This window comes from Bufo gargarizans, chromosome 2 (assembly GCF_014858855.1).
Source record: "Bufo gargarizans isolate SCDJY-AF-19 chromosome 2, ASM1485885v1, whole genome shotgun sequence".
NCBI lineage: Eukaryota > Metazoa > Chordata > Amphibia > Anura > Bufonidae > Bufo > Bufo gargarizans.
The window spans coordinates 701,298,882-701,320,404 of NC_058081.1; the positions used below are offsets into that span (position 1 = coordinate 701,298,882).

Genomic DNA, 21,523 nt, shown 5'->3' on the forward strand with positions numbered 1-21,523 from the left:
CGACCGTTGTTTTGATGGGCATCTGAGCCGCAGTTTTTGCGGCTCGGATACGGACCCATTCACTTCAATGGGGCCGCAAAAGATGAGGACAGCACTCCGTTGCGTAGCCCCACAAAATAAATATATAACATGTCCTATTAATGTCTGTTTTGCGGACAAGAATAGGCATTTCTACAATGGGCCACCCGTTCTGTAAATTGTGGAAGGCACGCGGGCGGCTTCAGTTTTTTGCAGATCAGCGGTTTGCGGACCACAAAAAACTGAACAGTCGTGTGCATGAGGCCTAAGACTGATCAGGATCCTGATCAGTCTTAAAAATGCCTGATCAGTCAGAAAAAAACATTGACTGTCGGATCCATCTTTCCGGTGTCATCCGGCAAAACGGATCCGAAATTTATTTATTTTACCTTTTTTTTGGTCTGCGCATGCCGGCACTAATACAATACTATGGTAAAAAATGCCAGATCCAGTATTCAGGCAGGTCTTCAGTTTTTTTGCCCAGAGATAAAACCGTAGCATGCTGCGGTATTATCTCTGTCCTGATCAGTCCAAAAGACTGAACTGAAGACATCCTGAACGGATTGCTCTCTATTCAGAATGCATGGGGATAGCGCTGGGTTCAGACCTGAGCGTTCTGAAAGGAGCGCTCTGTATGCGCGATTGTACCGGCGTTTGCAATTGCGCATACAGAGACAAGCGAACGCCCATTGTCGCGCATTCCCGAAAGTCTATGTATGGGAACGCGCGATAAGACGCCCCAAAGAAGCTCATGAACTTCTTGGGGCGTCGGGCGTTTTACAGCGCGATCGTACGCGCTGTAAAACGCCCAGGTGAGAACCATTCCCATAGGGAATCATTGGTTTCTCCTTGTTGAGCGTTTTACAGCGCGTAGGAACGCACTGTAAAACGCTCAGGTGTGAACCCAGCCTAAGCCCTTTTGACGGAACTCAGTGCCGGAAAAGAAAAACGCAAGTGTGAAAGTACCCTTATCAGATCAGAGCTCACCCCTCCGGTTACACAAAGGGCAGAGACTCCTGAGTATTATATGCTGCTGCTAATCAGTGTACAGGGCAGAGCATCGAGATCAGTGGACCCCAGCATGGGTTAAATAATGGCACTGTGGGTAATAGCAGGGGGCAGACCGAAAATGCAGCACGTATAAAGACCACCTGCACTGAAGCCCACCCCTCCTCCTGCAGTCATACATCAGAGGAGAGCGACTATTATACACATGTAACCCGTTTCCTAATCTCAGGCATGGGGGTGGTCAGTATCTCAGTAGTGCAGCCTCAGCATTCAATGAAGGCCTCCTCTTGCGTTTTCTTCTCAATTTATTTCTTTTATCCCATAAATTTTTTATTTTTTTACAAATAATCTCTTTGCAGATAAATAATAATTTCTCTATTTTTTTTCATTTACACAGAAAGACAATTACAGATCCAGACGTTATTTATGCCGAATGGAAAAATAGTGTTTTATCGTTCTTTGAAACGCGAGGACAAAGGACGGAGAACAGCGGTGACGTCATTACAACAAGAAGCCACAAGGGGGAGCTGGATGCTTCACCTACAAGTCCATAAAACAGACACCAAGCATGCTGACCACAGAGAGGGCACCCCATACCCCCCCACCCTCGCTCGCTCCATGCCAACACACAGTTCTGCGGGTCAGTGCCGCTATGACACTGCGCTATAGTTATTCTTAAGGAATGACGTCAATGGGAGTAGTTACCGATGATCCAGGCTGACAGGAGGTTGAGAGTAGTAGTGTCGTACCATATAGTAATGTCTCGTACTGTATGACTTCACCCGCCATAAACGTGTTCTAAGATGATCACACGTGAAGTTATCGAGAACACACAGGGGAACACGCAGGACCACACGTGACATGCCGTAGACAATGCATAGAGGGAGGAAGCTCAGGGTGCATTAACCCTTTCAGTTTCAATGTCCAGTCGGAGAACTTGTGCATTGATTGACATCCTGAGTTTGCATGAACTTTACGGCATCTGCAGATTATTTACATCACGGAGACCGCGCAGTATTCGCCACGTCCAGGCCACAAGCGCCATATAGGTAGCGGGCATCCATCAGCGGACCGCCACATGTTGTCTCATTGAGCTGCAGCTTCAGAACCCTCCCACCACTTGTTCATATCGCTGTGGGGCGGGGGTGCAGCCTCCCTTATATTTAAGTGCGGGAGCGGGCGCAGGATCCGCTTTTCTTGTAGGAAACAAGTTCGTAGAAGTCAGGTGGAAGGAGAAATCTGCAGGAGCCTGGGGGCGGCTGTGTCGCTCGTTTCAGAAGGGATCAGTCAGTCGCTGGGTCCTCAGGTGAATCAGTCACACTTGACTGAATCAAAGACTGGAGTTTGGCGCAAATCGCTCAGTTTTGGTCTTCTCTGCCACGGCTGAAGGGGGAGAACCGAAAGAAAATATTTGAATATCTCATCCAGGAGCCCTACAGGTCTATCTATACCAGTAAGTCCACCTTCCCATAATGTCATGCTCTACAGCACTCTAGACCCTGCCCAATACTGATCTTCCTGGCTTGTGAATAAAATAAAATCATAGTAAAAAAATATAAAAAATAACAAGAGAAAAATAGAAGGCGGCACAGTTGCTACACTCTGAACAGTCTCCACTGCAAACCAACTGGCGATCCACCGCACGTCTGTGCCTCCAGTACAATATAGCGGTGCTCAAGCCCAACAGCAATAAATATAGTCCAATATGTAGAAAAAGATAAGGGCGGCACTCACCAATGTAGTAAAAAAAATAATAATCCTTTATTTTATCCGGGATAATATTCAGCAGAACTCATAGGGTCGAGATGTCAGTGTCTCCAACATGATAGCGGCGACGGCCGTTTCGCGCGGCTTTGCGCGGCCTCAGGCTGAATGTTTTCCCGGATAAAATAAAGGATTATTCTTATTTTTTTACTACATTGGTGATTGCCGCCCTTATCATTTTCTACATATTCGACTAAAATCATAGTAAAGACTGACACAGGCACAGGGGGAATGTAACAATACAGCGTAATAGACCAGAGTCTGTGGAAAGTTGTGCAGTAAAGACCATTCATTAGTCCAGGCATCCTCAAACTGCGGCCCTCCAGCTGTTGTAAAACTACAACTCCCACAATGCCCTGCTGTAGGCTGATACCTGTAGGCTGTTCGGGCATGCTGGGCGTTGTAGTTTTGCAACAGCTGGAGGGCCGCAGTTTGAGGATGCCTGCATTAGTGGTTGTCACCCAAAGTAGGATGAGGATAATCATGAAATGGTGAGTGAGGAGGAGAACACAGGGTGGTGGGTACTGACCGTCCAAGACAGAGACTTATCCTTCAATGACTCGGGTGGGGGCTAGCAGCTCTGAGGAGCCATGAAAGAGAAGACAGTGTCAGTGCGCGGGAGGCAAAGGCATAGCCACACTGGCGCCATGTTTGAATAGCTCTCACCTGATTGGTTGCATTTGGATCATTTCCTTCCAGCTGGATTTTAATCTCCGGGTAGGCGGAGTCTCCACTCATTTTCCGAACGTCTGGGTGTGGGGAGCGCGGGAAACCTGGTGCACAAAGAATCACAATTACACGCGCAACAGGAGGAACGGGGGCAAATAGTACTGCCTCTTCATGCTGTACAGACCTGTAAAGTCTGCTGTACAGTAGACCAACTTTTTATGCTGCACAGACTGCTGAACAGTAGACTCCCACTCCATACTACACAGACTTGTATTATCCGATGTAGAATGCCTCTCATACTGCATTGACTTGTATCAGCTACTGTATAGTAGACTTCTCCTCCACGGTCTACAGAGTTGTATCATCCTCTTCACAGCAGACTGCCTCTCTTTGCACCAACTTGTATTATATACTGTTACTGTAAACTTCCTCTCTAGGTTCTACAGACGTATCATCTGCTGTAGTCTGCCTCTCCACACTGCATCGACTTGTATTATCTACTATACAGTAGACTGTTCCTTATTGGTCTACAGGCTTGTATCATCTTCTTTACAGTAGACTACCTTTCTCTGTTGCACAGACTTGTATTACCTGCTGAACAGCAGACTGCCTCTCTAGATTCTACAGACTGCATCAACTTGTATCATCTACTGTACAGTAGACTGCTCCTGTACGCTCTACAGACTTGTATTATCCTATTTACAGTAGACAGCCTCTCTTTAGTGTACAGTAGACTGCCTTACTAGGCTCTACAGACCTCTTCCTGCACCAACCTGTATCATCTGCTGTATAGTAGATTGCTCCTCTATGCTCTGCAGACTTATATCATCCTCTTTACAATAGACTACCTCAAATTGTTGCATGGACTTGTATTATCTGTTGTACAGCAGACTTATATCCTCCTTTTTACAGTAGAGTACCTCAAATTGCTGCACAGACTTGTATTATCTGCTCCTCATTTTTCTTTTTAAAACACACACATTATATATATAAAGAATGTAAATTGACTGCACCTGCGCTTCCTCCACTGGCTGTGCTTACGCTACTTGCGCTGTCCTCCAGCCACGTGCTGTAGATAAAGGAGTCTCGTTTGTGAGGAGTTCCTGAGGAGGAGACACTTTCCTGAAGACGAAAAAAAAATAAATCACATTTACGGCAGAGTCCAGGAAATGCACAGAAGTTGTGGTGTCAGCAAACTCAACGCCACCCCTCACCACGCCCACCCCCAGTGGTGGGTTGTGGGTTATAGGAAGAGGCTGGAGCCTCACACCTGTAAAACCCAGCGGTGGGGTTTTTACACAGAATACATTGGATTGGGTTGTCCATTACCATCCCGGTGTCCTCGTCATCCAATAGTTCGTTCTCCACCACCACGCTGGAAAAACTGCTGGCGCTGGACGATGATCGAGAGAAATCTCTCTGGGCTTCTGGTCTAGACACTGAATCCATCCTGTGATGTAGAGATGAGCATTGAGACACGGGTTCCATGAGGAGCACATCCTCGCCACACTACGCCTACCTGTTCTTTGTAGTGGGCATCTCCGGGGAGCTGTGATTGGACGAGTTCTCCGATTTGGGCTCCTGAGAGGCAGTGCCACTGTCGGGGGTTTTCAGGGGGCCGGTCGGACTTTCTCTGTATAACATGGCATGAAAAAACCTATGTGGAATGACCATGAGTAAAGTCTCCCTCCTCCTCCAAAACGCAGCCCAGAACATCATCTCCACCAGAACAGTAGAAATCCTCCCGGAGGACCCACCTCTTCTCCTGCACCTCTTGGATGTTCTCGATTCCGATGGCACTGCTCCTGCGGGAGCTGAACGGACCAGACTTCTTCCTAGTTGGACTTTTTCCTGGTACGATCAGAGACTGGAAAAAATGTGGTTGTCTTTAATATAGGGCCACATTGCAGCATTTCCCTCCATAACTACACCCTGATCAGAATGAGATCTTCCAAGAAATCAGTATGCACTTTCCACATTACTCTAGAGGGTTTGTTACAATGTGTCAGTGTAAGCAAACCTCTGCGAGCCAAACACTACAGGCTCATATCTGTTTTACCTGCACTGATACACTGTAACTAACTAACTAACTCTTAGCTGTGTGCAGGACAAGGACAGGTTTGAAGCCCTTAATGTAAGCAATTGGCATTTCTAGTCACTGACAGCAAGCACAGAAATTGTAAGTGGCGAGGAGTTGAAATAAAGTTGCAGAACAAAGGATGAATATTTGACTGGAGGAAAGTGCATGTTACTTTATTAGCTATGGGAGATAAGTGGCTGCCCAATACCTCTGGTGCCACTCATCAAAGAACTGGACAGGAAATCCGGGTCTATCTGTGAGACCGGATTATTGATCATCTTACCCATACCACACGTCATGTTATCCCTCCGCACTTGGGGAGGGTCACCTCCAGGAATGGGCGGTAATTATGTCAGTGCGAATCTGAACCCCAGTCATCATCACATACAGAAGGAGAAATTATCTACCTCTTCTATGGTTCCTATGCCTATGGCACTTCCGCGGCGTCCATGCCGACCGGGAGCTCTCCCTGGCACAAGCAATGACTAGTGAGCAGGAGGGAGCACGGCACAAAACATGGAGGCGGTGAGGATCATCACACCGAGGGCAGAGAAAGAACAAAGGAGCCAGGAGGAGAAGGTGCAAGAAATGTTCACGATACACAGAGAGAGGTAAGGGAACAATGATTGGTTAATGATGGCGAGTCAGGAAGACAAGAGGGGATAGAAAGTAACAAGACGAGAAAAGCAAAGAAAAAAAGAGAGAGAGAGAGAAGAAGAAGTCATGCATAGAATGGACAGCTTGTATCAGAAATGGTTATCACAGAGCATGACCTCCACCCACATAGACATGACCTCACTGGACTGTACTAATCCAATAGACTCGCCTTCACTGCACTCTACCAAACCATTAGCTTCCTGGAGGACTTGTCCTCACTGCACTCTACCAAACCATTAGCTTCCTGGAGGACTTGTCCTCACTGCACTCTACCAACCCATCAGTTTCCTGGAGGACTTGTCCTCACTGCACTCTACCAACCCATCAGTTTCCTGGAGGACTTGTCCTCACTGCACTCTACCAACCCATCAGTTTCCTGGAGGACTCGTCCTCACTGCACTCTACCAAACCATCAGTTTCCTGGAGGACTCGTCCTCACTGGACTCTACCAACCTATCAGCTTCCTGGAGGACTTGTTCTCACTGGACTCTACCAATCAATCGGCTTCCTGGACTCATCCTCACTGGACTCTACCAATTTGACCTGTCTCCATGTATGCAATGTAAGACTGCCCCTTTATATAACTGGCCCTCAGCACATTCTCTACACAAAATGCTGATTTAGGGGGGCGGGGGGCGGGGGGCGGGGGGGGGGGGGAGTGTATTGGCTGACAATATAATTTCTATGGTATCTGCCAGGGGACAGAAAGATCAGTGATAATGGATTTCACCACACAGTCCTGGAAAAGGAGACAGGGGGCTCTGGAGAGGCTCAGAGGGGTCAGGAGAGGCTCACTGGGGTCTGAAGAGGTTCAGAGGGGGTCAGAAGAGGTTCAGATGAGGTTCATAGGGGGTCTGAAGAGGTTCAGAGGAGTCTGAAGAGGTTCAGAGGGGTCTGAAGAGGTTCAGAGGGGTCTGAAGAGGTTCAGAGGGGTCTGAAGAGGTTCAGAGGGGTCTGAAGAGGTTCAGTGGTCTAGACAGGTTCAGAGAACTTTGTAGAGGTTAAGATGGGTCTGGAAAGGTATAGTGGGATCTGTAGAGGTTCAGGAGTCTGTGTAACCCTTCCAACCCAACAGCCTGGCACTGTCCTCATGGAACAAGACAAACTTATCACCTCTATGACTTTTTGGTGTATTCTATATATCATCTCCCTACATCTGATGGTACCCGCTGACTACTTTCAGGCTCTGCTGTCCATAGAGCCACCATAGGGGAGGAGGTCTATGCCAGTGCGTTCAGCCTCAGAGCCCCCCAACACCAGTAGGAGACACCCTAAATCTCCATACACTGCACCAGAGATCACATCTCATCTTCATAATTCTATTAGCTTTTCCCTCTATATCTATAAGTAAATTGCCATCTGTACCCACATAAATCTTCATTGCCCACAATGACAAATCAGATCAGTCTGAATATATATATATATATATAGTGACACTTACTATTCCTGGTGGCTTAGGCATATCCTGATTGTTGTGCCCAAAGCTGCCACTGTGACTGGTGGACACTGTGTGTTGCTTCTTATTGCTGAGGCCCATAGCGTCCATGGATTGACTGCGGCTTCTGATTACTCTCTGCAAGGAGAAAAGTTGATGTTACTCTCTGTGTGATGATGCATCATGGGGTCTTGTTTAGGAGTAACCAGCCCTGTGTGATGGCGGCGCCTGTACAGGTGTCAGTCACTCAGATGCCTTATAATCTCCCAGACCATGATATAAAGTCAGCAAGAACCTCGCTAAAAGCTTCTGGTTGTGAGAACGGATGTAGTACTACCGTACAGCCACCGGGGGTCACTGCTGTCTTGGGAAATGATGGACACAGGGTTTATGTCTGTATACAAGGGGATTAGTGGGGGAAATCAGACATGGCTGCTGCTCAGATATAATCGGTGCGCCCCCTGCCCCCATGTTATTAATTTCTCACCTTAAAAGACTCAAAGAACCCACCACCACCGCCCCCATTCTCGATCTTATCGTCATCCCCACCGAGGCCCATCATGGACTGGCTGTTAATGTGCAGCTCCTCGTACAGCGTCTCCAGTAACGCGACGCGCGTTCGCTCCTGAGGGTGATAAGAGGTAAGACATGCCATCGAAGACATGACTTGCGACATTTTGGGGTCACACAGCACTCACCTCCAGTTTGGCGAATTTTTCAGCTTTATAACAGGCGTATTCAGCATTGATCAGTTTAGTCAGGAGGAATTCATGAAACTCTGACCCCTGGGAAAATACAGAACATGTTCAGGACTGCTAGGCCTTGTAGTTCACTGGGCAACCACAGAGAGCGACACAGGGAAGGTACAGATCTAGAAAACATTCTCATCCTACCTTACGGAAAACAGCAGGGTCTGGAAGTGGTGGACCGAAGAAAGGCACGTCATCCCGGGCAGTGACCGAGACCTGAGAGAAGAGGATCACACATTATAAGGCCGGTACAGCATCAATCACACGACCTGATATAATGAGCAGGTGAAGACGATGCAGCTATTGGAAAGACTCATCCGCCATCAGCGTAATAAGGTCTGACATGGGTGAGAGCGGAGACCGTCTCCTGTCACTGCTAATCACCATCACCAGACGATGCAAGGAACTGCTCCCCAAACACAGGGTTCACCGGGCACATGGAAGCAATAACCAGCGATCATCTGGGAACTGCATGCCTAGGGATTATCTGGTACCTCGCACCCAGGGATCATCAGGTACCTAGTGCCCACGGATTATCTGGTAGCTTGCACCCAGGATCATCAGGTCCCGTGCACAAAGGGATCATCAGGTACCTAGTGCCCAAGGATTATCTGGTACCTCATGCCCAGGGATCATCAGGTACCTAGTGCCCAAGGATTATCTGGTAGCTTGCACTTAGGATCTTCAGGTTCTGTGCACCCAGGGATCATCAGGTCCCGTGCGCCAAGGGATCATCAGGTCCCGTGCGCCAAGGGATCATCAGGTCCCGTGCGCCAAGGGATCATCAGGTCCCGTGCGCCAAGGGATCATCAGGTCCCGTGCGCCAAGGGATCATCAGGTCCCGTGCGCCAAGGGATCATCAGGTCCCGTGCGCCAAGGGATCATCAGGTCCCGTGCGCCAAGGGATCATCAGGTCCCGTGCGCCAAGGGATCATCAGGTCCCGTGCGCCAAGGGATCATCAGGTCCCGTGCGCCAAGGGATCATCAGGTCCCGTGCGCCAAGGGATCATCAGTCCGTGCGCCAAGGGATCATCAGGTCCCGTGCGCCAAGGGATCATCAGGTCCCGTGCGCCAAGGGATCATCAGGTCCCGTGCGCCAAGGGATCATCAGGTCCCGTGCGCCAAGGGATCATCAGGTCCCGTGCGCCAAGGGATCATCAGGTCCCGTGCGCCAAGGGATCATCAGGTCCCGTGCGCCAAGGGATCATCAGGCCCCGTGCGCCAAGGGATCATCAGGTCCCGTGCGCCAAGGGATCATCAGGTCCCGTGCGCCAAGGGATCATCAGGAACCGCGCGCCAAGGGATCATCAGGTACCTAGTGCCCAAGGATTATCTGGTACCTCATGCCCAGGGATCATCAGGTACCTAGTGACCAAGGATTATCTGGTAGCTTGCACCCAGGATCTTCAGGTCCCGTGCACCAAGGGATCATCAAGTACCGCACGCCAAGGGATCATCAGGTACCTAGTGCCCAAGGATTATCTGGTACCTCATGCCCAAGGATCATCAGCTCTCTGCACCCAGGGATCATAAGGTGCCTAGCACCAAGGATCATCTGGTATCTAGCAACAAGGGATCTTCAGGTGCCTCGCACCAAGGGATCATCATCAGGTACCTAGTGCCCAAGGATTATCTGGTACTTCGTGCCCAGGGATCATCAGGTGCCTAGCACCCAATGATCTAGCTTGCTCCAGGCCGGTCACCTTGTATGCAGCAGTAAATTACATTGCGTACCTTGTATACAGTGTTGTCGGTGCAGGAATTCTCCACTTGAACCACAATGTAAGCGTGCAGGAAGTTGGAAGCGATCATGTCAGGGACAAACGGCGTGTTCTCATCCTGGAACACTATGGCTACAATGTCATTGCCGATATGACGTTTACGCTGCAACTGAAAAAAATGAAGAATATGATAAGAGCAAGATGGGGGAGGTGCTGCAGAGGTGACAGGCGACAGCCAAGGTCAAGTTTCCATCAGGCAAGGGTCTCTACAATGAGCATCAGGAGGAGGGTAGGGGTCTCTACGGGAGGAGGAGGATGAAAGCCTTTGTACTAAGGATTAAACGGAGGGTGAGGATCTCTAAGCTGACCATTAGGTTAAGGGCAGGGGTCTCTATACTGAGTATTAAGCAGAGGGCAGGGGTCTCTATACTGAGTATTAAGCAGAGGGCAGGGGTCTCTATACTGAGTATTAAGCAGAGGGCAGGGGTCTCTATACTGAGTATTAAGCAGAGGGCAGGGGTCTCTATACTGAGTATTAAGCAGAGGGGGCAGGGGTCTCTATACCGAGCATTAAGCAGAGGGCAGGGGTCTCTATACTGAGTATTAAGCAGAGGGCAGGGGTCTCTATACTGAGTATTAAGCAGAGGGCAGGGGTCTCTATACTGAGTATTAAGCAGAAGGCAGGGGTCTCTATACTGAGTATTAAGCAGAGGGGGCAGGGGGTCTCTATACTGAGTATTAAGCAGAGGGCAGGGGTCTCTATACCGAGCATTAAGCAGAGGGGGCAGGGGTCTCTACACTGAGTATTAAGCAGAGGGGGCAGGGGGTCTCTATACCGAGTATTAAGGAGAGGGGGCAGGGGTCTCTATACTGAGCATTAAGCAGAGGGCAGGGGTATCTATACTGAGCATTAAGCAGAGGGGGCAGGGGTCTCTATACTGAGTATTAAGCAGAGGGCAGGGGTCTCTATACTGAGTATTAAGCAGAGGGCAGGGGTCTCTATACTGAGTATTAAGCAGAGGGCAGGGTTCTCTATACTGAATATTAAGCAGAGGGCAGGGGTCTCTATACTGAGTATTAAGCAGAGGGCAGGGGTCTCTATACCGAGCATTAAGCAGAGGGCAGGGGTCTCTATACCGAGCATTAAGCAGAGGGCAGGGGTCTCTATACCGAGCATTAAGCAGAGGGCAGGGGTCTCTATACTGAATATTAAGCAGAGGGCAGGGGTCTCTACACTGAGTATTAAGCAGAGGGCAGGGGTCTCTATACCGAGCATTAAGCAGAGGGCAGGGGTATCTATACTGAGTATTAAGCAGAGGGCAGGGGTCTCTATACCGAGCATTAAGCAGAGGGCAGGGGTCTCTATACCGAGCATTAAGCAGAGGGGGCAGGGGTCTCTACACTGAGTATTAAGCAGAGGGGGCAGGGGGTCTCTATACTGAGTATTAAGCAGAGGGGGCAGGGGGTCTCTATACTGAGTATTAAGCAGAGGGGGCAGGGGTCTCTACACTGAGCATTAAGCAGAGGGCAGGGGTATCTATACTGAGCATTAAGCAGAGGGGGCAGGGGTCTCTATACTTAATATTAAGCAGAGGGCAGGGGTCTCTACACTGAGCATTAAGCAGAGGGGGCAGGGGTCTCTATACTTAATATTAAGCAGAGGGCAGGGGTCTCTATACTGAGTATTAAGCAGAGGGCAGGGGTCTCTACACTGAGCATCAATCATAGGTCATACTAAGCATTAGGTTGACAGCAGGAATCTCTACACTGAGCATTACGCAGAATGCAGGGGTCTCTATATTAAGCATTAGGTAGCATTAGACAGGGGGTCTCTATGCTAGACATAAGGTATAGAATGAGGGTCTCTATACTGAGCATTAGGGGTGGCCAGGGAGCACTATATGGTGCATTAGGCAGAGGGTGAGAGTCTCTATACTGAGCATTATGCATAAGGTGAAGGTCTAGGAGCTCTATCTGGACATACTCCTCATAAGGACCGTACACTATCACTCCCATCATCTCCAGCCGCTATCTGTTTCCTATGACTGAACAAATAATGAATCTTCCCATGATCTCACAAACCCCAGTCTGCTGTAAAGCATCTGTTCCTGGGAAAGCTGGGTAACACCAATATGACATTAAAGCTCTTAGAGGGCATCTTATATAGTTCTAAGGGTCAGTAACTACCCTGTATGGTGGGTACAGGAGACGCCCGCTATACTACCTGTTGGGCATCGCCCTCTGTGTACGGCAGTTTGGTGGAGACGTGGAACATGATTTCTTTGCCTCGGAAGTTGCAGTAGACGGATTCGGTCCCTGTCTGTCCATGAGTTACGTCCAACCCTCCCCGAAATCTGTAAGCATCACATGTGTCATTAGTGTCCGACCATGAAATGAGGAGCGAACCTCCTACAAGACCCCAGACTCACCCCTTAAAATCCTGCAGGAGGACTCGCTCACCCAGCAGCTCCAGGAACTCCACAAAGGCTGCGCTCTCCTGTGTGGTGCTGAATAATTCCTCCTCCGTGGTCTGAGAATGAGGGAAATGGACTATTAATAAAAGACCCCAGGACCCGTGAGACAGATACCCCAACAACCCCAAAACAAAGACCCCAACTCTTCCAGACAGAGAACCGATAACCCTGAGACAGATACCCCAATAACCCCAAAACAGAGACCCCCAACACTCCTGTACAGAAAACCCATAACCCTGAGACACATTCCCGATGCCCCCAAAACAGAGACCCCCAACATCCCGACAGAGACCCCAGCATTTTTCCCTAGAGAAGGGAACCCAACCACCTTTTCCCCACTGATGCCTGCTGTGACAGTGATTTATAGATTGCAAGCTCCTATGGTCAGGGCTCTCACCCAATGTATCTTGTCACTGTCACTTGTGTGATTGTTACAATGTGTCACCCCCATATTCTGTCATGTACAGCGCAACCGCAGCTGGTGGCACCATGCACATAATAGTAGTGGTGTACTGACCTGCCCAGTTCTCTGGTAGATGACTCCAAATTTAAAGTTATTGCTGATGACGTGTTCATCAAAGGTGACGATGAGACGCGAAGCCTGTAAATATGAGAAGCCATCACCGTTATAAGAGGTCACCACCGTTATAAAGGAAAGTTGCTGCTACAAGCGGTTGTCACCACGGCCGTGTGAACTGCGGACTCATTGCCTTCAATGGGCCAATGATCCGCAAGATACGGCAAAACATAGGACATTTCCTATTTTTGCGGAGCGAAGGCATGAAAGGGCTTCTGGGTCTGTGCCTCCACTCCGTAAAAATAGGAAATGTCCTGTCTTGTGCCGTATCTTGCGGACTAATTGAAGGAAATGATTCCGCACTGCGATACAGAGTTCACAGTCGGTACCCGTCTTCTGTGTACCCGCCGTTCTGAGGTCCGAAGCACGAGCATGGCAGCACTACGGCTGTGTGAATGGGGCCTTATAAAGGAAAGTCACCGTTATAAGACGTTTTTTCTGTAATAAGACGCCAGCACCATTGTGAGAGAAAGTCGCCATTATAAAAGGTTGTCACTACTATAAAGCTAAGTCAACATTATAGGAGGACGTCACTGTTATAAGAGGTTGTTGCGGTTATAAGAAGACGTCACCATTATAAGAAGACGTCACCATTATAAGAGGACATGACCATTATAAGAGAACACCACCCACCATTATAAGAAGATGTCATCATTATAAGAAGACGTCACCATTATAAGAGGACGTCACCATTATAAGAGGACGTCACCATTATAAGAAGACGTCACCATTATAAGAGAACACCACCCACCATTATAAGAAGATGTCATCATTATAAGAAGACGTCACCATTATAAGAGGACGTCACCATTATAAGAGGACGTCACCATTATAAGAAGACGTCACCATTATAAGAGAACACCACCCACCATTATAAGAAGACGTCACCATTATAAGAGGACGTCACCATTATAAGAAGACGTCACCATTATAAGAGGACGTCACCATTATAAGAAGACGTCACCATTATAAGAGGACGTCACCATTATAAGAAGACGTCACCATTATAAGAAGACGTCACCATTATAAGAAGACGTCACCATTATAAGAAGACATCACCATTATAAGAAGACATCACCATTATAAGAAGACGTCACCATTATAAGAGGACGCCACCATTATAAGAAGACATCACCATTATAAGAGGACGTCACCATTATAAGAAGACATCACCATTATAAGAGGACGCCACCATTATAAGAAGACATCACCATTATAAGAGGACGTCACCATTATAAGAAGACATCACCATTATAAGAAGACGTCACCATTATAAGAGGACGCCACCATTATAAGAAGACATCACCATTATAAGAGGACGCCACCATTATAAGAAGACATCACCATTATAAGAAGACGTCACCATTATAAGAGGACGCCACCATTATAAGAAGACATCACCATTATAAGAGGACACCACCATTATAAGAAGACATCACCATTATAAGAAGACGTCACCATTATAAGAGGACGCCACCATTATAAGAAGACATCACCATTATAAGAGGACACCACCATTATAAGACGTCACCATTATAGGAGGACATGACCATTATAAGAAGTCACCATTATAGGAGGACATGATCATTATAAGAGGACATCACCATTATAAGAGGTTGTTGCCGTTATAAATGGTCACCATTATACGAGGTTGTCACAATTATAAAGGAAAGTCACCACTATAAGAGGACATTATCATTATGAGAGGACGTCACTGTTATAAGAGGTCGTTATATAGTATATATCAGCTGACGCGGTGATTACGGGATGGAGCTGAACTCGGCCTGTAATGAATACAGACACGTTGCAGGGAGCGGCCGGTGTCCTGTGTCACATCGTGGATCACATGTGGCACTACTGAGCACTGCTACGGCTCATGTTACCCCCACTCACCTTTGGGTAGAGGACGGGGTGAAATCGATCCACGTTGACATCTTCACAGACCAGCTGGAAAACAACAAAATCACTGGTTATGGGGGAGGGGTGGGTAGCAGAAAAAAACCAATATGGTGGCCATTAGAAAACCGTATGGTGCGGGGAACTAGAGCAGTGGTATGTGGAATCAAGCACAAAGGACAATGCCCCGATCAGCTGACCACAGGCGGTTCCGCTTACCTTGGCCATTTGCACCACGTTTGGGAACTCGGTGAGGCAGGATATGGGGATGACATCGTGGTACGTCTGGTTCTTTGTCCTGTAACAAACCATGAGCGGCCACAGGACACAAATCAGAGCTTTACCACCAGACCACCGCACCCCCCCATAATGCCATACAACGCTGCACTCCCCTATCTAAGAGGGAAGATAAAAATAGCATTTTTTGAACCTTTTGTAGTGGCGCTGAAAACAGGAGACAATGTTCCAGGTGATATTGTTAAAAAGGAAGTAAACTTTTATTCTTTAGTCAACGCGTTTCAAGGGCGCACAGCCATTATCGTCCTGATGAAGAGGGCTGAGCGCCCTTGAAACGCGTTGAGTAAGAATAAAAGTTGGCTTCCTTTTTAACAATATCACCTGGAACATTGTCTCCGGTTTTCAGCGCCACTACAAAAGGTTCAAAAACTGCTATTTTTATCTTCTAAACTTCCATCTCTCTTGCCACATCTGGGACAGAGAAAAGGAACCTTTGGCAGCAGTACAGGACCCCGCACGCTGGACGGAAAAATACCAGCAAAAGCTTCATAAAGCAATAAATGGTAAGCGCTTCTTATATATAGTGCCTTAAAACTGCCATACAGCCACACACACGAGGCGCGGCCTCCTGTCTCCTTTTTTCTTTTCTTTTCTATCTAAGAGGGACCTATTGTTGTGTTCATCCTGGGCTTCCTGGTGTATGAATAAAATGACAGAACCGCAGTTAAGACGGACACGCAAGCAGGGGAACAGAAGAGCTGCAGGGAGAAGCGTGCTGATATATTGTCCAGGGTCTATAGAAAGCTGGGTGGTTATTACTCAGTATCAGTTCTGTGCAAGAGACCAGAACCATTTAGAAGTGGCTACACAGAAGATTATAACCCTCAACATCTGACACCTAAAGGGCTGTGGGATCCCTCTGGGGCCTCTTCGCCCAGCACACACAGTATTGGGGATGAGTAAATCTCACCGCAGCAGCAGGCGGAGGTGCTCTTGATCTCCGATGACGTCATACTTCAGCGAGAAAACCAAATGACCAAGAGCAACGTCCAGAGAGTAATAGTTAAAGTGTTCCTGGAGTATAAGAAAACTGATGTCAGGTCCCAAAAAATGTCTCGTCGGTGTGTCTGCACATACAGGGGGTCGGTGCTTCTGCACATACCGGGGGGTCGGTGCGTCTGCACATACCGGGGGGTCGGTGCGTCTGCACATACCGGGGGGTCGGTGCGTCTGCACATACCGGGGGGTCGGTGCGTCTGCACATACCGGGGGGTCGGTGCGTCTGCACATACCGGGGGGTCGGTGCGTCTGCACATACCGGGGGGTCGGTGCGTCTGCACATACCGGGGGGTCGGTGCGTTTGTATATACTAGGGGTCGATTAATATACCAGTATGAAATATATATATATACCAGCATGTCGATATATACTGGAGGTTGGTGTGTCGGTATATACCGGGGGTCAGTACAAGCTGTGTTCACTTTGCTGCCGCAGACTAACCTTCCCCAGGAAGTGCTTGCGGTAGATCCGCGCCGTGTGGTTACTCTCCAGCTTCACTTTGGCGCTTGGTGACTGGTTGTTCTCGGCGTCGAGGAGCGGTGAGAGGTTGTGGTTGGTTCCCTCAATCCAGTATCCCCCAAACTGAGGCAAAAGGATGAGGGGGAATGGCCCTTCCCTTCCCAGGACCTGCAGGACAGTGAACAGGATGGGACCCCCACAATTCTGGGGGTGCAGATGCAGTAATAACCGTCGCTCAGGTCTGTGCACTTACCTCGTGGACGCTGGGGTACGGGATATAATCCTCTTCTGTCTGTAGTAAGAAGTAACATCGTTATATGGTGGCAACGAGACACAGTCCGAAACACTAATATCATTGGGGCCCCAACAGTGATAAGGCGAGAGCAGCGGGGGCCACAGGGCAGTTCCCCCTTACAGATTACAAAACTTCTACTCCAGTCACATCCAGAGCTGCACTTACAACATGTCTCACAATCTTGTCACATCCAGAACTACAGTCACATCATGTCTTATACTCCAGTCACATCCAGAGGTGTAGTCATATGAGTCTTTTTCTCTAGTCACATCCAGAGCTGCAGTCGTGTATTATCCTCCAGTCACATCCAGAGCTGCAGTCATATCATGTTTAATTCTGTCGCATCCAGAACTGGAATCACATTACATTTTATACTTCAGCCACATCATGTCTTATACACCAGTCATATCCAGAGCTGCAGTCACATAATATGTTATGCTTTAGTGACATCCTGAGCTGCAGTCACATTATTTCTTATACTCCAGTCCCATCCAGAGCTGCAGTCACATCATGTCTTATACTCCAATCACAATCCTGCTGGTTTCCTATTTCCTATTAGCCCACATTTGACTCATGCCTCGTTGCTGCCCCCTTCAGTGTCTCTATGGAGCATGCCCTGCTCTGCTGCATTGTGGGGGTGCGTCCACCAAGCACCCTACGGTTCTGACGTCAGACCCCCTCCCTGCAGCAGGGCAGGACTGTACAGTTCATGGGACGCCGGGGATTTTACCTTGAGGGGGGGAGGGAGTGAGTATCTCTGTTCGTCCATTCTGCAGCCCTGTAAAGACAAAGCACATGGCTGAGCACTAGTGACTGCGCACGACAGACTCTGCTACATAACGCTCATCATCACAAGGGAAGAGACCTGTCCTGCTCACAATGCTGGGTGTGTGTTACAATGGATCAGTGCAGGTCAGAGCCTGGCTTCCAGCACAGGAGAGAGATAGGCGCTGATAATGCGGAGGGCGGCTTACGCTCCCACTGATACACTGTAACAAACCCTCAGCTGATCGATGTGGGCCCTGGGCACTCACCTGCATCTTCTCAATCATCGCAAACAAGTCAGAGTTCTAAAAGGGAAAAAAAGACACAAATTAGTGTCAACTCAAAAGGACAGCGGGAAACGACATTACAAAGAACCAAAGCTGCAGCTCCGCTCAGTCACGTCTATCAGCGAGGCATATGGCGCCTATACATCAGAACTGATGTATATACTGGGACCGCACGCATCCATGTCTACGACATCGCGATGTGCATTAATACATGCCGGTTATTATAATTCCCCCCCCAGAGGATTATACGGAGCAGCTGCAGCCAGTCTCCCCTGATAATGAGATCTGCGCAGAGATTTCCATATGGAAATGTGAATTAGCCTTGTGTCACTTACGATATGACAGGCGCCTCTGGCGGCAGTGACAGTCGGTCACAGGCGGTATATGTCACATGCTGCGGCCGGGGTAACGGGATCCCTGTGAGGTCCACCGCACCCCTAGACTGGCGCAGAGCGCCACAAATCACGGCAGCAGTGCACCAACGCAACACTCACACATTATTGGAAGCAAAACGCTCTGCAACATTCAATTTCTCATCCGTATCATTGGGGGACAAAGGCTTGACCATGGGTATAGCTGCTGCTGCCACTAGGAGGCGACACTAAGCACAGAGGTGTGAGCTATACCCTTCCTACAGGGACTCAGCTACATCAGTTTTTAGCCCAGTGTCTGTAGGAGGCAGACCTCCCTGCTTTGCAGGTCTGCACATTTTTTCCTACAGGGTTTAACCTACCCCCTATCCTCATTATGTCCGAACCTAGACCCCAAAGCAGGCGGTCACTTGTGTGCGCCATTTTGCTTGTGCGTCGCTCAAAATTTCCATCTGGTCAGTCAGATCCCCTCTGCTCTGCTCCACCGTCAAGTGGCCCTGCCCCTGACGCAATGGCCCCTACTGTCCAGCCTATGATAGAGCCGGAGTGGGCACGCTCCTCGTCAAGGACATCTCCCATACCAACACAGCTATTGTGGAAATGTTGGGTCCTCCGTTGAATCCTTGGGATTTTAATCTAGTGCTCAACGCTCTCCAGTCTTCACCGTTTGAGCCTTTGCTGCAGGTGTCGCTTCGCTTCCTGTCCTACAAGGTGGCCTTTTTGGTGGCAATCACTTCCATCCCTAGGGTGTCGGAACTCGCGGCTCTTTCCTGTCGGTTACCTTTCCTGATCCTCCATCAGGACAAAGTAGTCCTTCGCCCTGTCCAGTCGTTCCTTCCGAAGGTCGTGTCGCATTCCATCTAAATGAAGAGCCTATTCTCCCTTCATTTAGTCCTGAGCAGTCTCATCCTCAGGAGCAGTCGCTCCACACTCTGGATTTGATATGAGCCGTTCGCATCTATTTGTCCCAGACGTCATCCTTCTGGCGGACGGATTCCCTGTTCGTCATTCCAGAGGGGCCGAGACGAGGGCTGGCTGCGTCTAAAACTTCCATTTCCCGATGGATCCGTTTGGCTATTGTGGAAGCGTAAAGCGTCAGTGACCGGGCCCCATCCTTCCGGCTTACTGCCCATTCTGCTCGGGCAGTAGGGGCCTCTTGGGCGGTGCATCACGGGGCTTTGGCCCCTCAGGTGTGCAAGGCGGCTACTTGGTCGCCTTTGCACACTTTTGCCAAGGTTTACAGGGTGCACACCTTTGCATCTTCTGACGCTTCTCTGGGGCGTAGAGTTTTGCAGACGGCGGTTCTCTGATTGGCAGGAGGTTTTCTGGTTATGCCCACCTTTGGAGACTTCTCTGTAACGTCCCAAGGTCAAGCCTGTGTCCCCCAATGATACAGATGAGAAAACTAGATTTTTGTACTCACCGTAAAATCTGTTTCTCTTCCGTTCAATAGCTCCCACCTATTGTCTTGTTTACGGGCCTTGTCTGGCCTGTGTGGTCCTGGGTTGGACATAGTTTGGTTTTCCTGTTTTTGTCTGGATTCTTCTACTGCTTTTGCACTGATTTAGCTTAGTCCCTGTAGGAAGGGTATAGCTGAAGGAAGGAGCTCACACCTTTGTGCTTAGTGTCGCCTCCTAGTTGCAACAGCTATACCCATGGCCAAGCCTGTGTCCCCCAATGAACGTAAAAGAAACAGATTTTAAGTACAAAAATCTAGTTTTTTCAGCAATTTCAAGACCTTCGCTTGCTGTCAATGAATGGAAGTTGTTTTAAAAAAATATATATATATTTATAACACTTGGACCCCAAAACAGGCACGTGCCGAATCCTGTTCACACAGCTGTAGGTTTGTTACAATAGATATGGGCAGATAAGAGACCAGGACAGAGATTTGTGCTGCTACAGGTCACAGGACTCTCGTGGTACCCATCCGGAAAGCTCCAGCGACTAACGAAAAGTAAAAGGAAAGTTACAGCCACAAGATTTCAGCAGAAGGAAGAGTAGAGGAACTATCTAGAATCCAGGACACCCGGGTGTGTGCGCTCATGGGGGTCTGCAGATAACAAGAGAGAAGCCCCCGATCCTGAGCAATCGCCGCGTGTAACGTGTACGGAACGCCATACAGCCTGCTGCTGACAATACATGATCCAGGGGAGGGTCCCCTCACCTGATCTTATACCGGGGCCCCTCACCCACCACCTGTTTGTATACCAGGGCCCCTCACCTTCTCTTATACAGGAGGCCCTTCACCCACCACCTGCTCTTATAACAGGGCCCCTCACCCACCACCTGCGCTTATATCGTGGCCCCTTACCTGCTCTTATACTGGGGGTCCCATCATCGGCTTTGATATTCACACCCCTCACCTGGTCTTATACTAGGGCCCCTCACCCATCACTGGTTCTTGCATCCATCTTATTCCCTCATCACCTGTCCTCATAGTGGGGTCCCTCACCCATTACTAGTTCTTATATCCATCTTACTCACTCATCACCTGCTCTTATACCTGGGCCCCTCACCCACCCCATGCTCTTATACCTGGGCCCCTCACCCACCCCATGCTCTTATACCTGGGCCCCTCACCCACCACATGCTCTTATACCTGGGCCCCTCACCCACCCCATGCTCTTATACCTGGGCCCCTCACCCACCCCATGCTCTTATACCTGGGCCCCTCACCCACCCCATGCTCTTATACCTGGGCCCCTCACCCACCACATGCTCTTATACCTGGGCCCCTCACCCACCCCATGCTCTTATACCTGGGCCCCTCACCCACCCCATGCTCTTATACCTGGGCCCCTCACCCACCCCATGCTCTTATACCTGGGCCCCTCACCCACCCCATGCTCTTATACCTGGGCCCCTCACCCACCCCATGCTCTTATACCTGGGCCCCTCACCCACCACATGCTCTTATACCAGGGACCCTTACCCACCCCATGCTCTTATACCTGGGCCCCTCACCCACCACATGCTCTTATACCAGGGACCCTCACCCA

General features: G+C 49.1%; 1 protein-coding gene across 2 annotated transcripts in view; it reads right to left on the minus strand.

Annotated features, from left to right (window-relative positions):
- Positions 1 to 1,321: 1,321 nt before the first annotated feature.
- Positions 1,322 to 21,523, minus strand: part of LOC122929030 (RAP1 GTPase activating protein) — a 73,493-nt gene continuing 53,291 nt past the window's right edge. Inside the window, exons 4-25 of one of the 2 annotated variants that reach the window (XM_044282456.1) lie at positions 18,133 to 18,168; positions 17,829 to 17,876; positions 17,057 to 17,095; positions 16,786 to 16,971; positions 16,256 to 16,359; positions 15,268 to 15,346; positions 15,046 to 15,099; positions 13,093 to 13,176; positions 12,531 to 12,631; positions 12,326 to 12,455; positions 10,115 to 10,270; positions 8,525 to 8,596; positions 8,330 to 8,416; positions 8,119 to 8,256; positions 7,638 to 7,769; positions 5,217 to 5,326; positions 4,979 to 5,092; positions 4,789 to 4,909; positions 4,473 to 4,581; positions 3,457 to 3,563; positions 3,320 to 3,370; positions 1,322 to 2,409 (exon numbers count right to left, since the gene is read on the minus strand). In XM_044282456.1, coding sequence (XP_044138391.1) covers positions 3,362 to 3,370; positions 3,457 to 3,563; positions 4,473 to 4,581; positions 4,789 to 4,909; positions 4,979 to 5,092; positions 5,217 to 5,326; positions 7,638 to 7,769; positions 8,119 to 8,256; positions 8,330 to 8,416; positions 8,525 to 8,596; positions 10,115 to 10,270; positions 12,326 to 12,455; positions 12,531 to 12,631; positions 13,093 to 13,176; positions 15,046 to 15,099; positions 15,268 to 15,346; positions 16,256 to 16,359; positions 16,786 to 16,971; positions 17,057 to 17,095; positions 17,829 to 17,876; positions 18,133 to 18,168 — 2,016 coding nt within the window. In that variant the 3' untranslated portion in view covers positions 1,322 to 2,409; positions 3,320 to 3,361. Of the gene's footprint in view, positions 2,410 to 3,319; positions 3,371 to 3,456; positions 3,564 to 4,472; positions 4,582 to 4,788; positions 4,910 to 4,978; positions 5,117 to 5,216; positions 5,327 to 7,637; positions 7,770 to 8,118; positions 8,257 to 8,329; positions 8,417 to 8,524; positions 8,597 to 10,114; positions 10,271 to 12,325; positions 12,456 to 12,530; positions 12,632 to 13,092; positions 13,177 to 15,045; positions 15,100 to 15,267; positions 15,347 to 16,255; positions 16,360 to 16,785; positions 16,972 to 17,056; positions 17,096 to 17,828; positions 17,877 to 18,132; positions 18,169 to 21,523 lie in introns of both variants that reach the window. The other variant, XM_044282455.1, reaches the window with a different exon arrangement.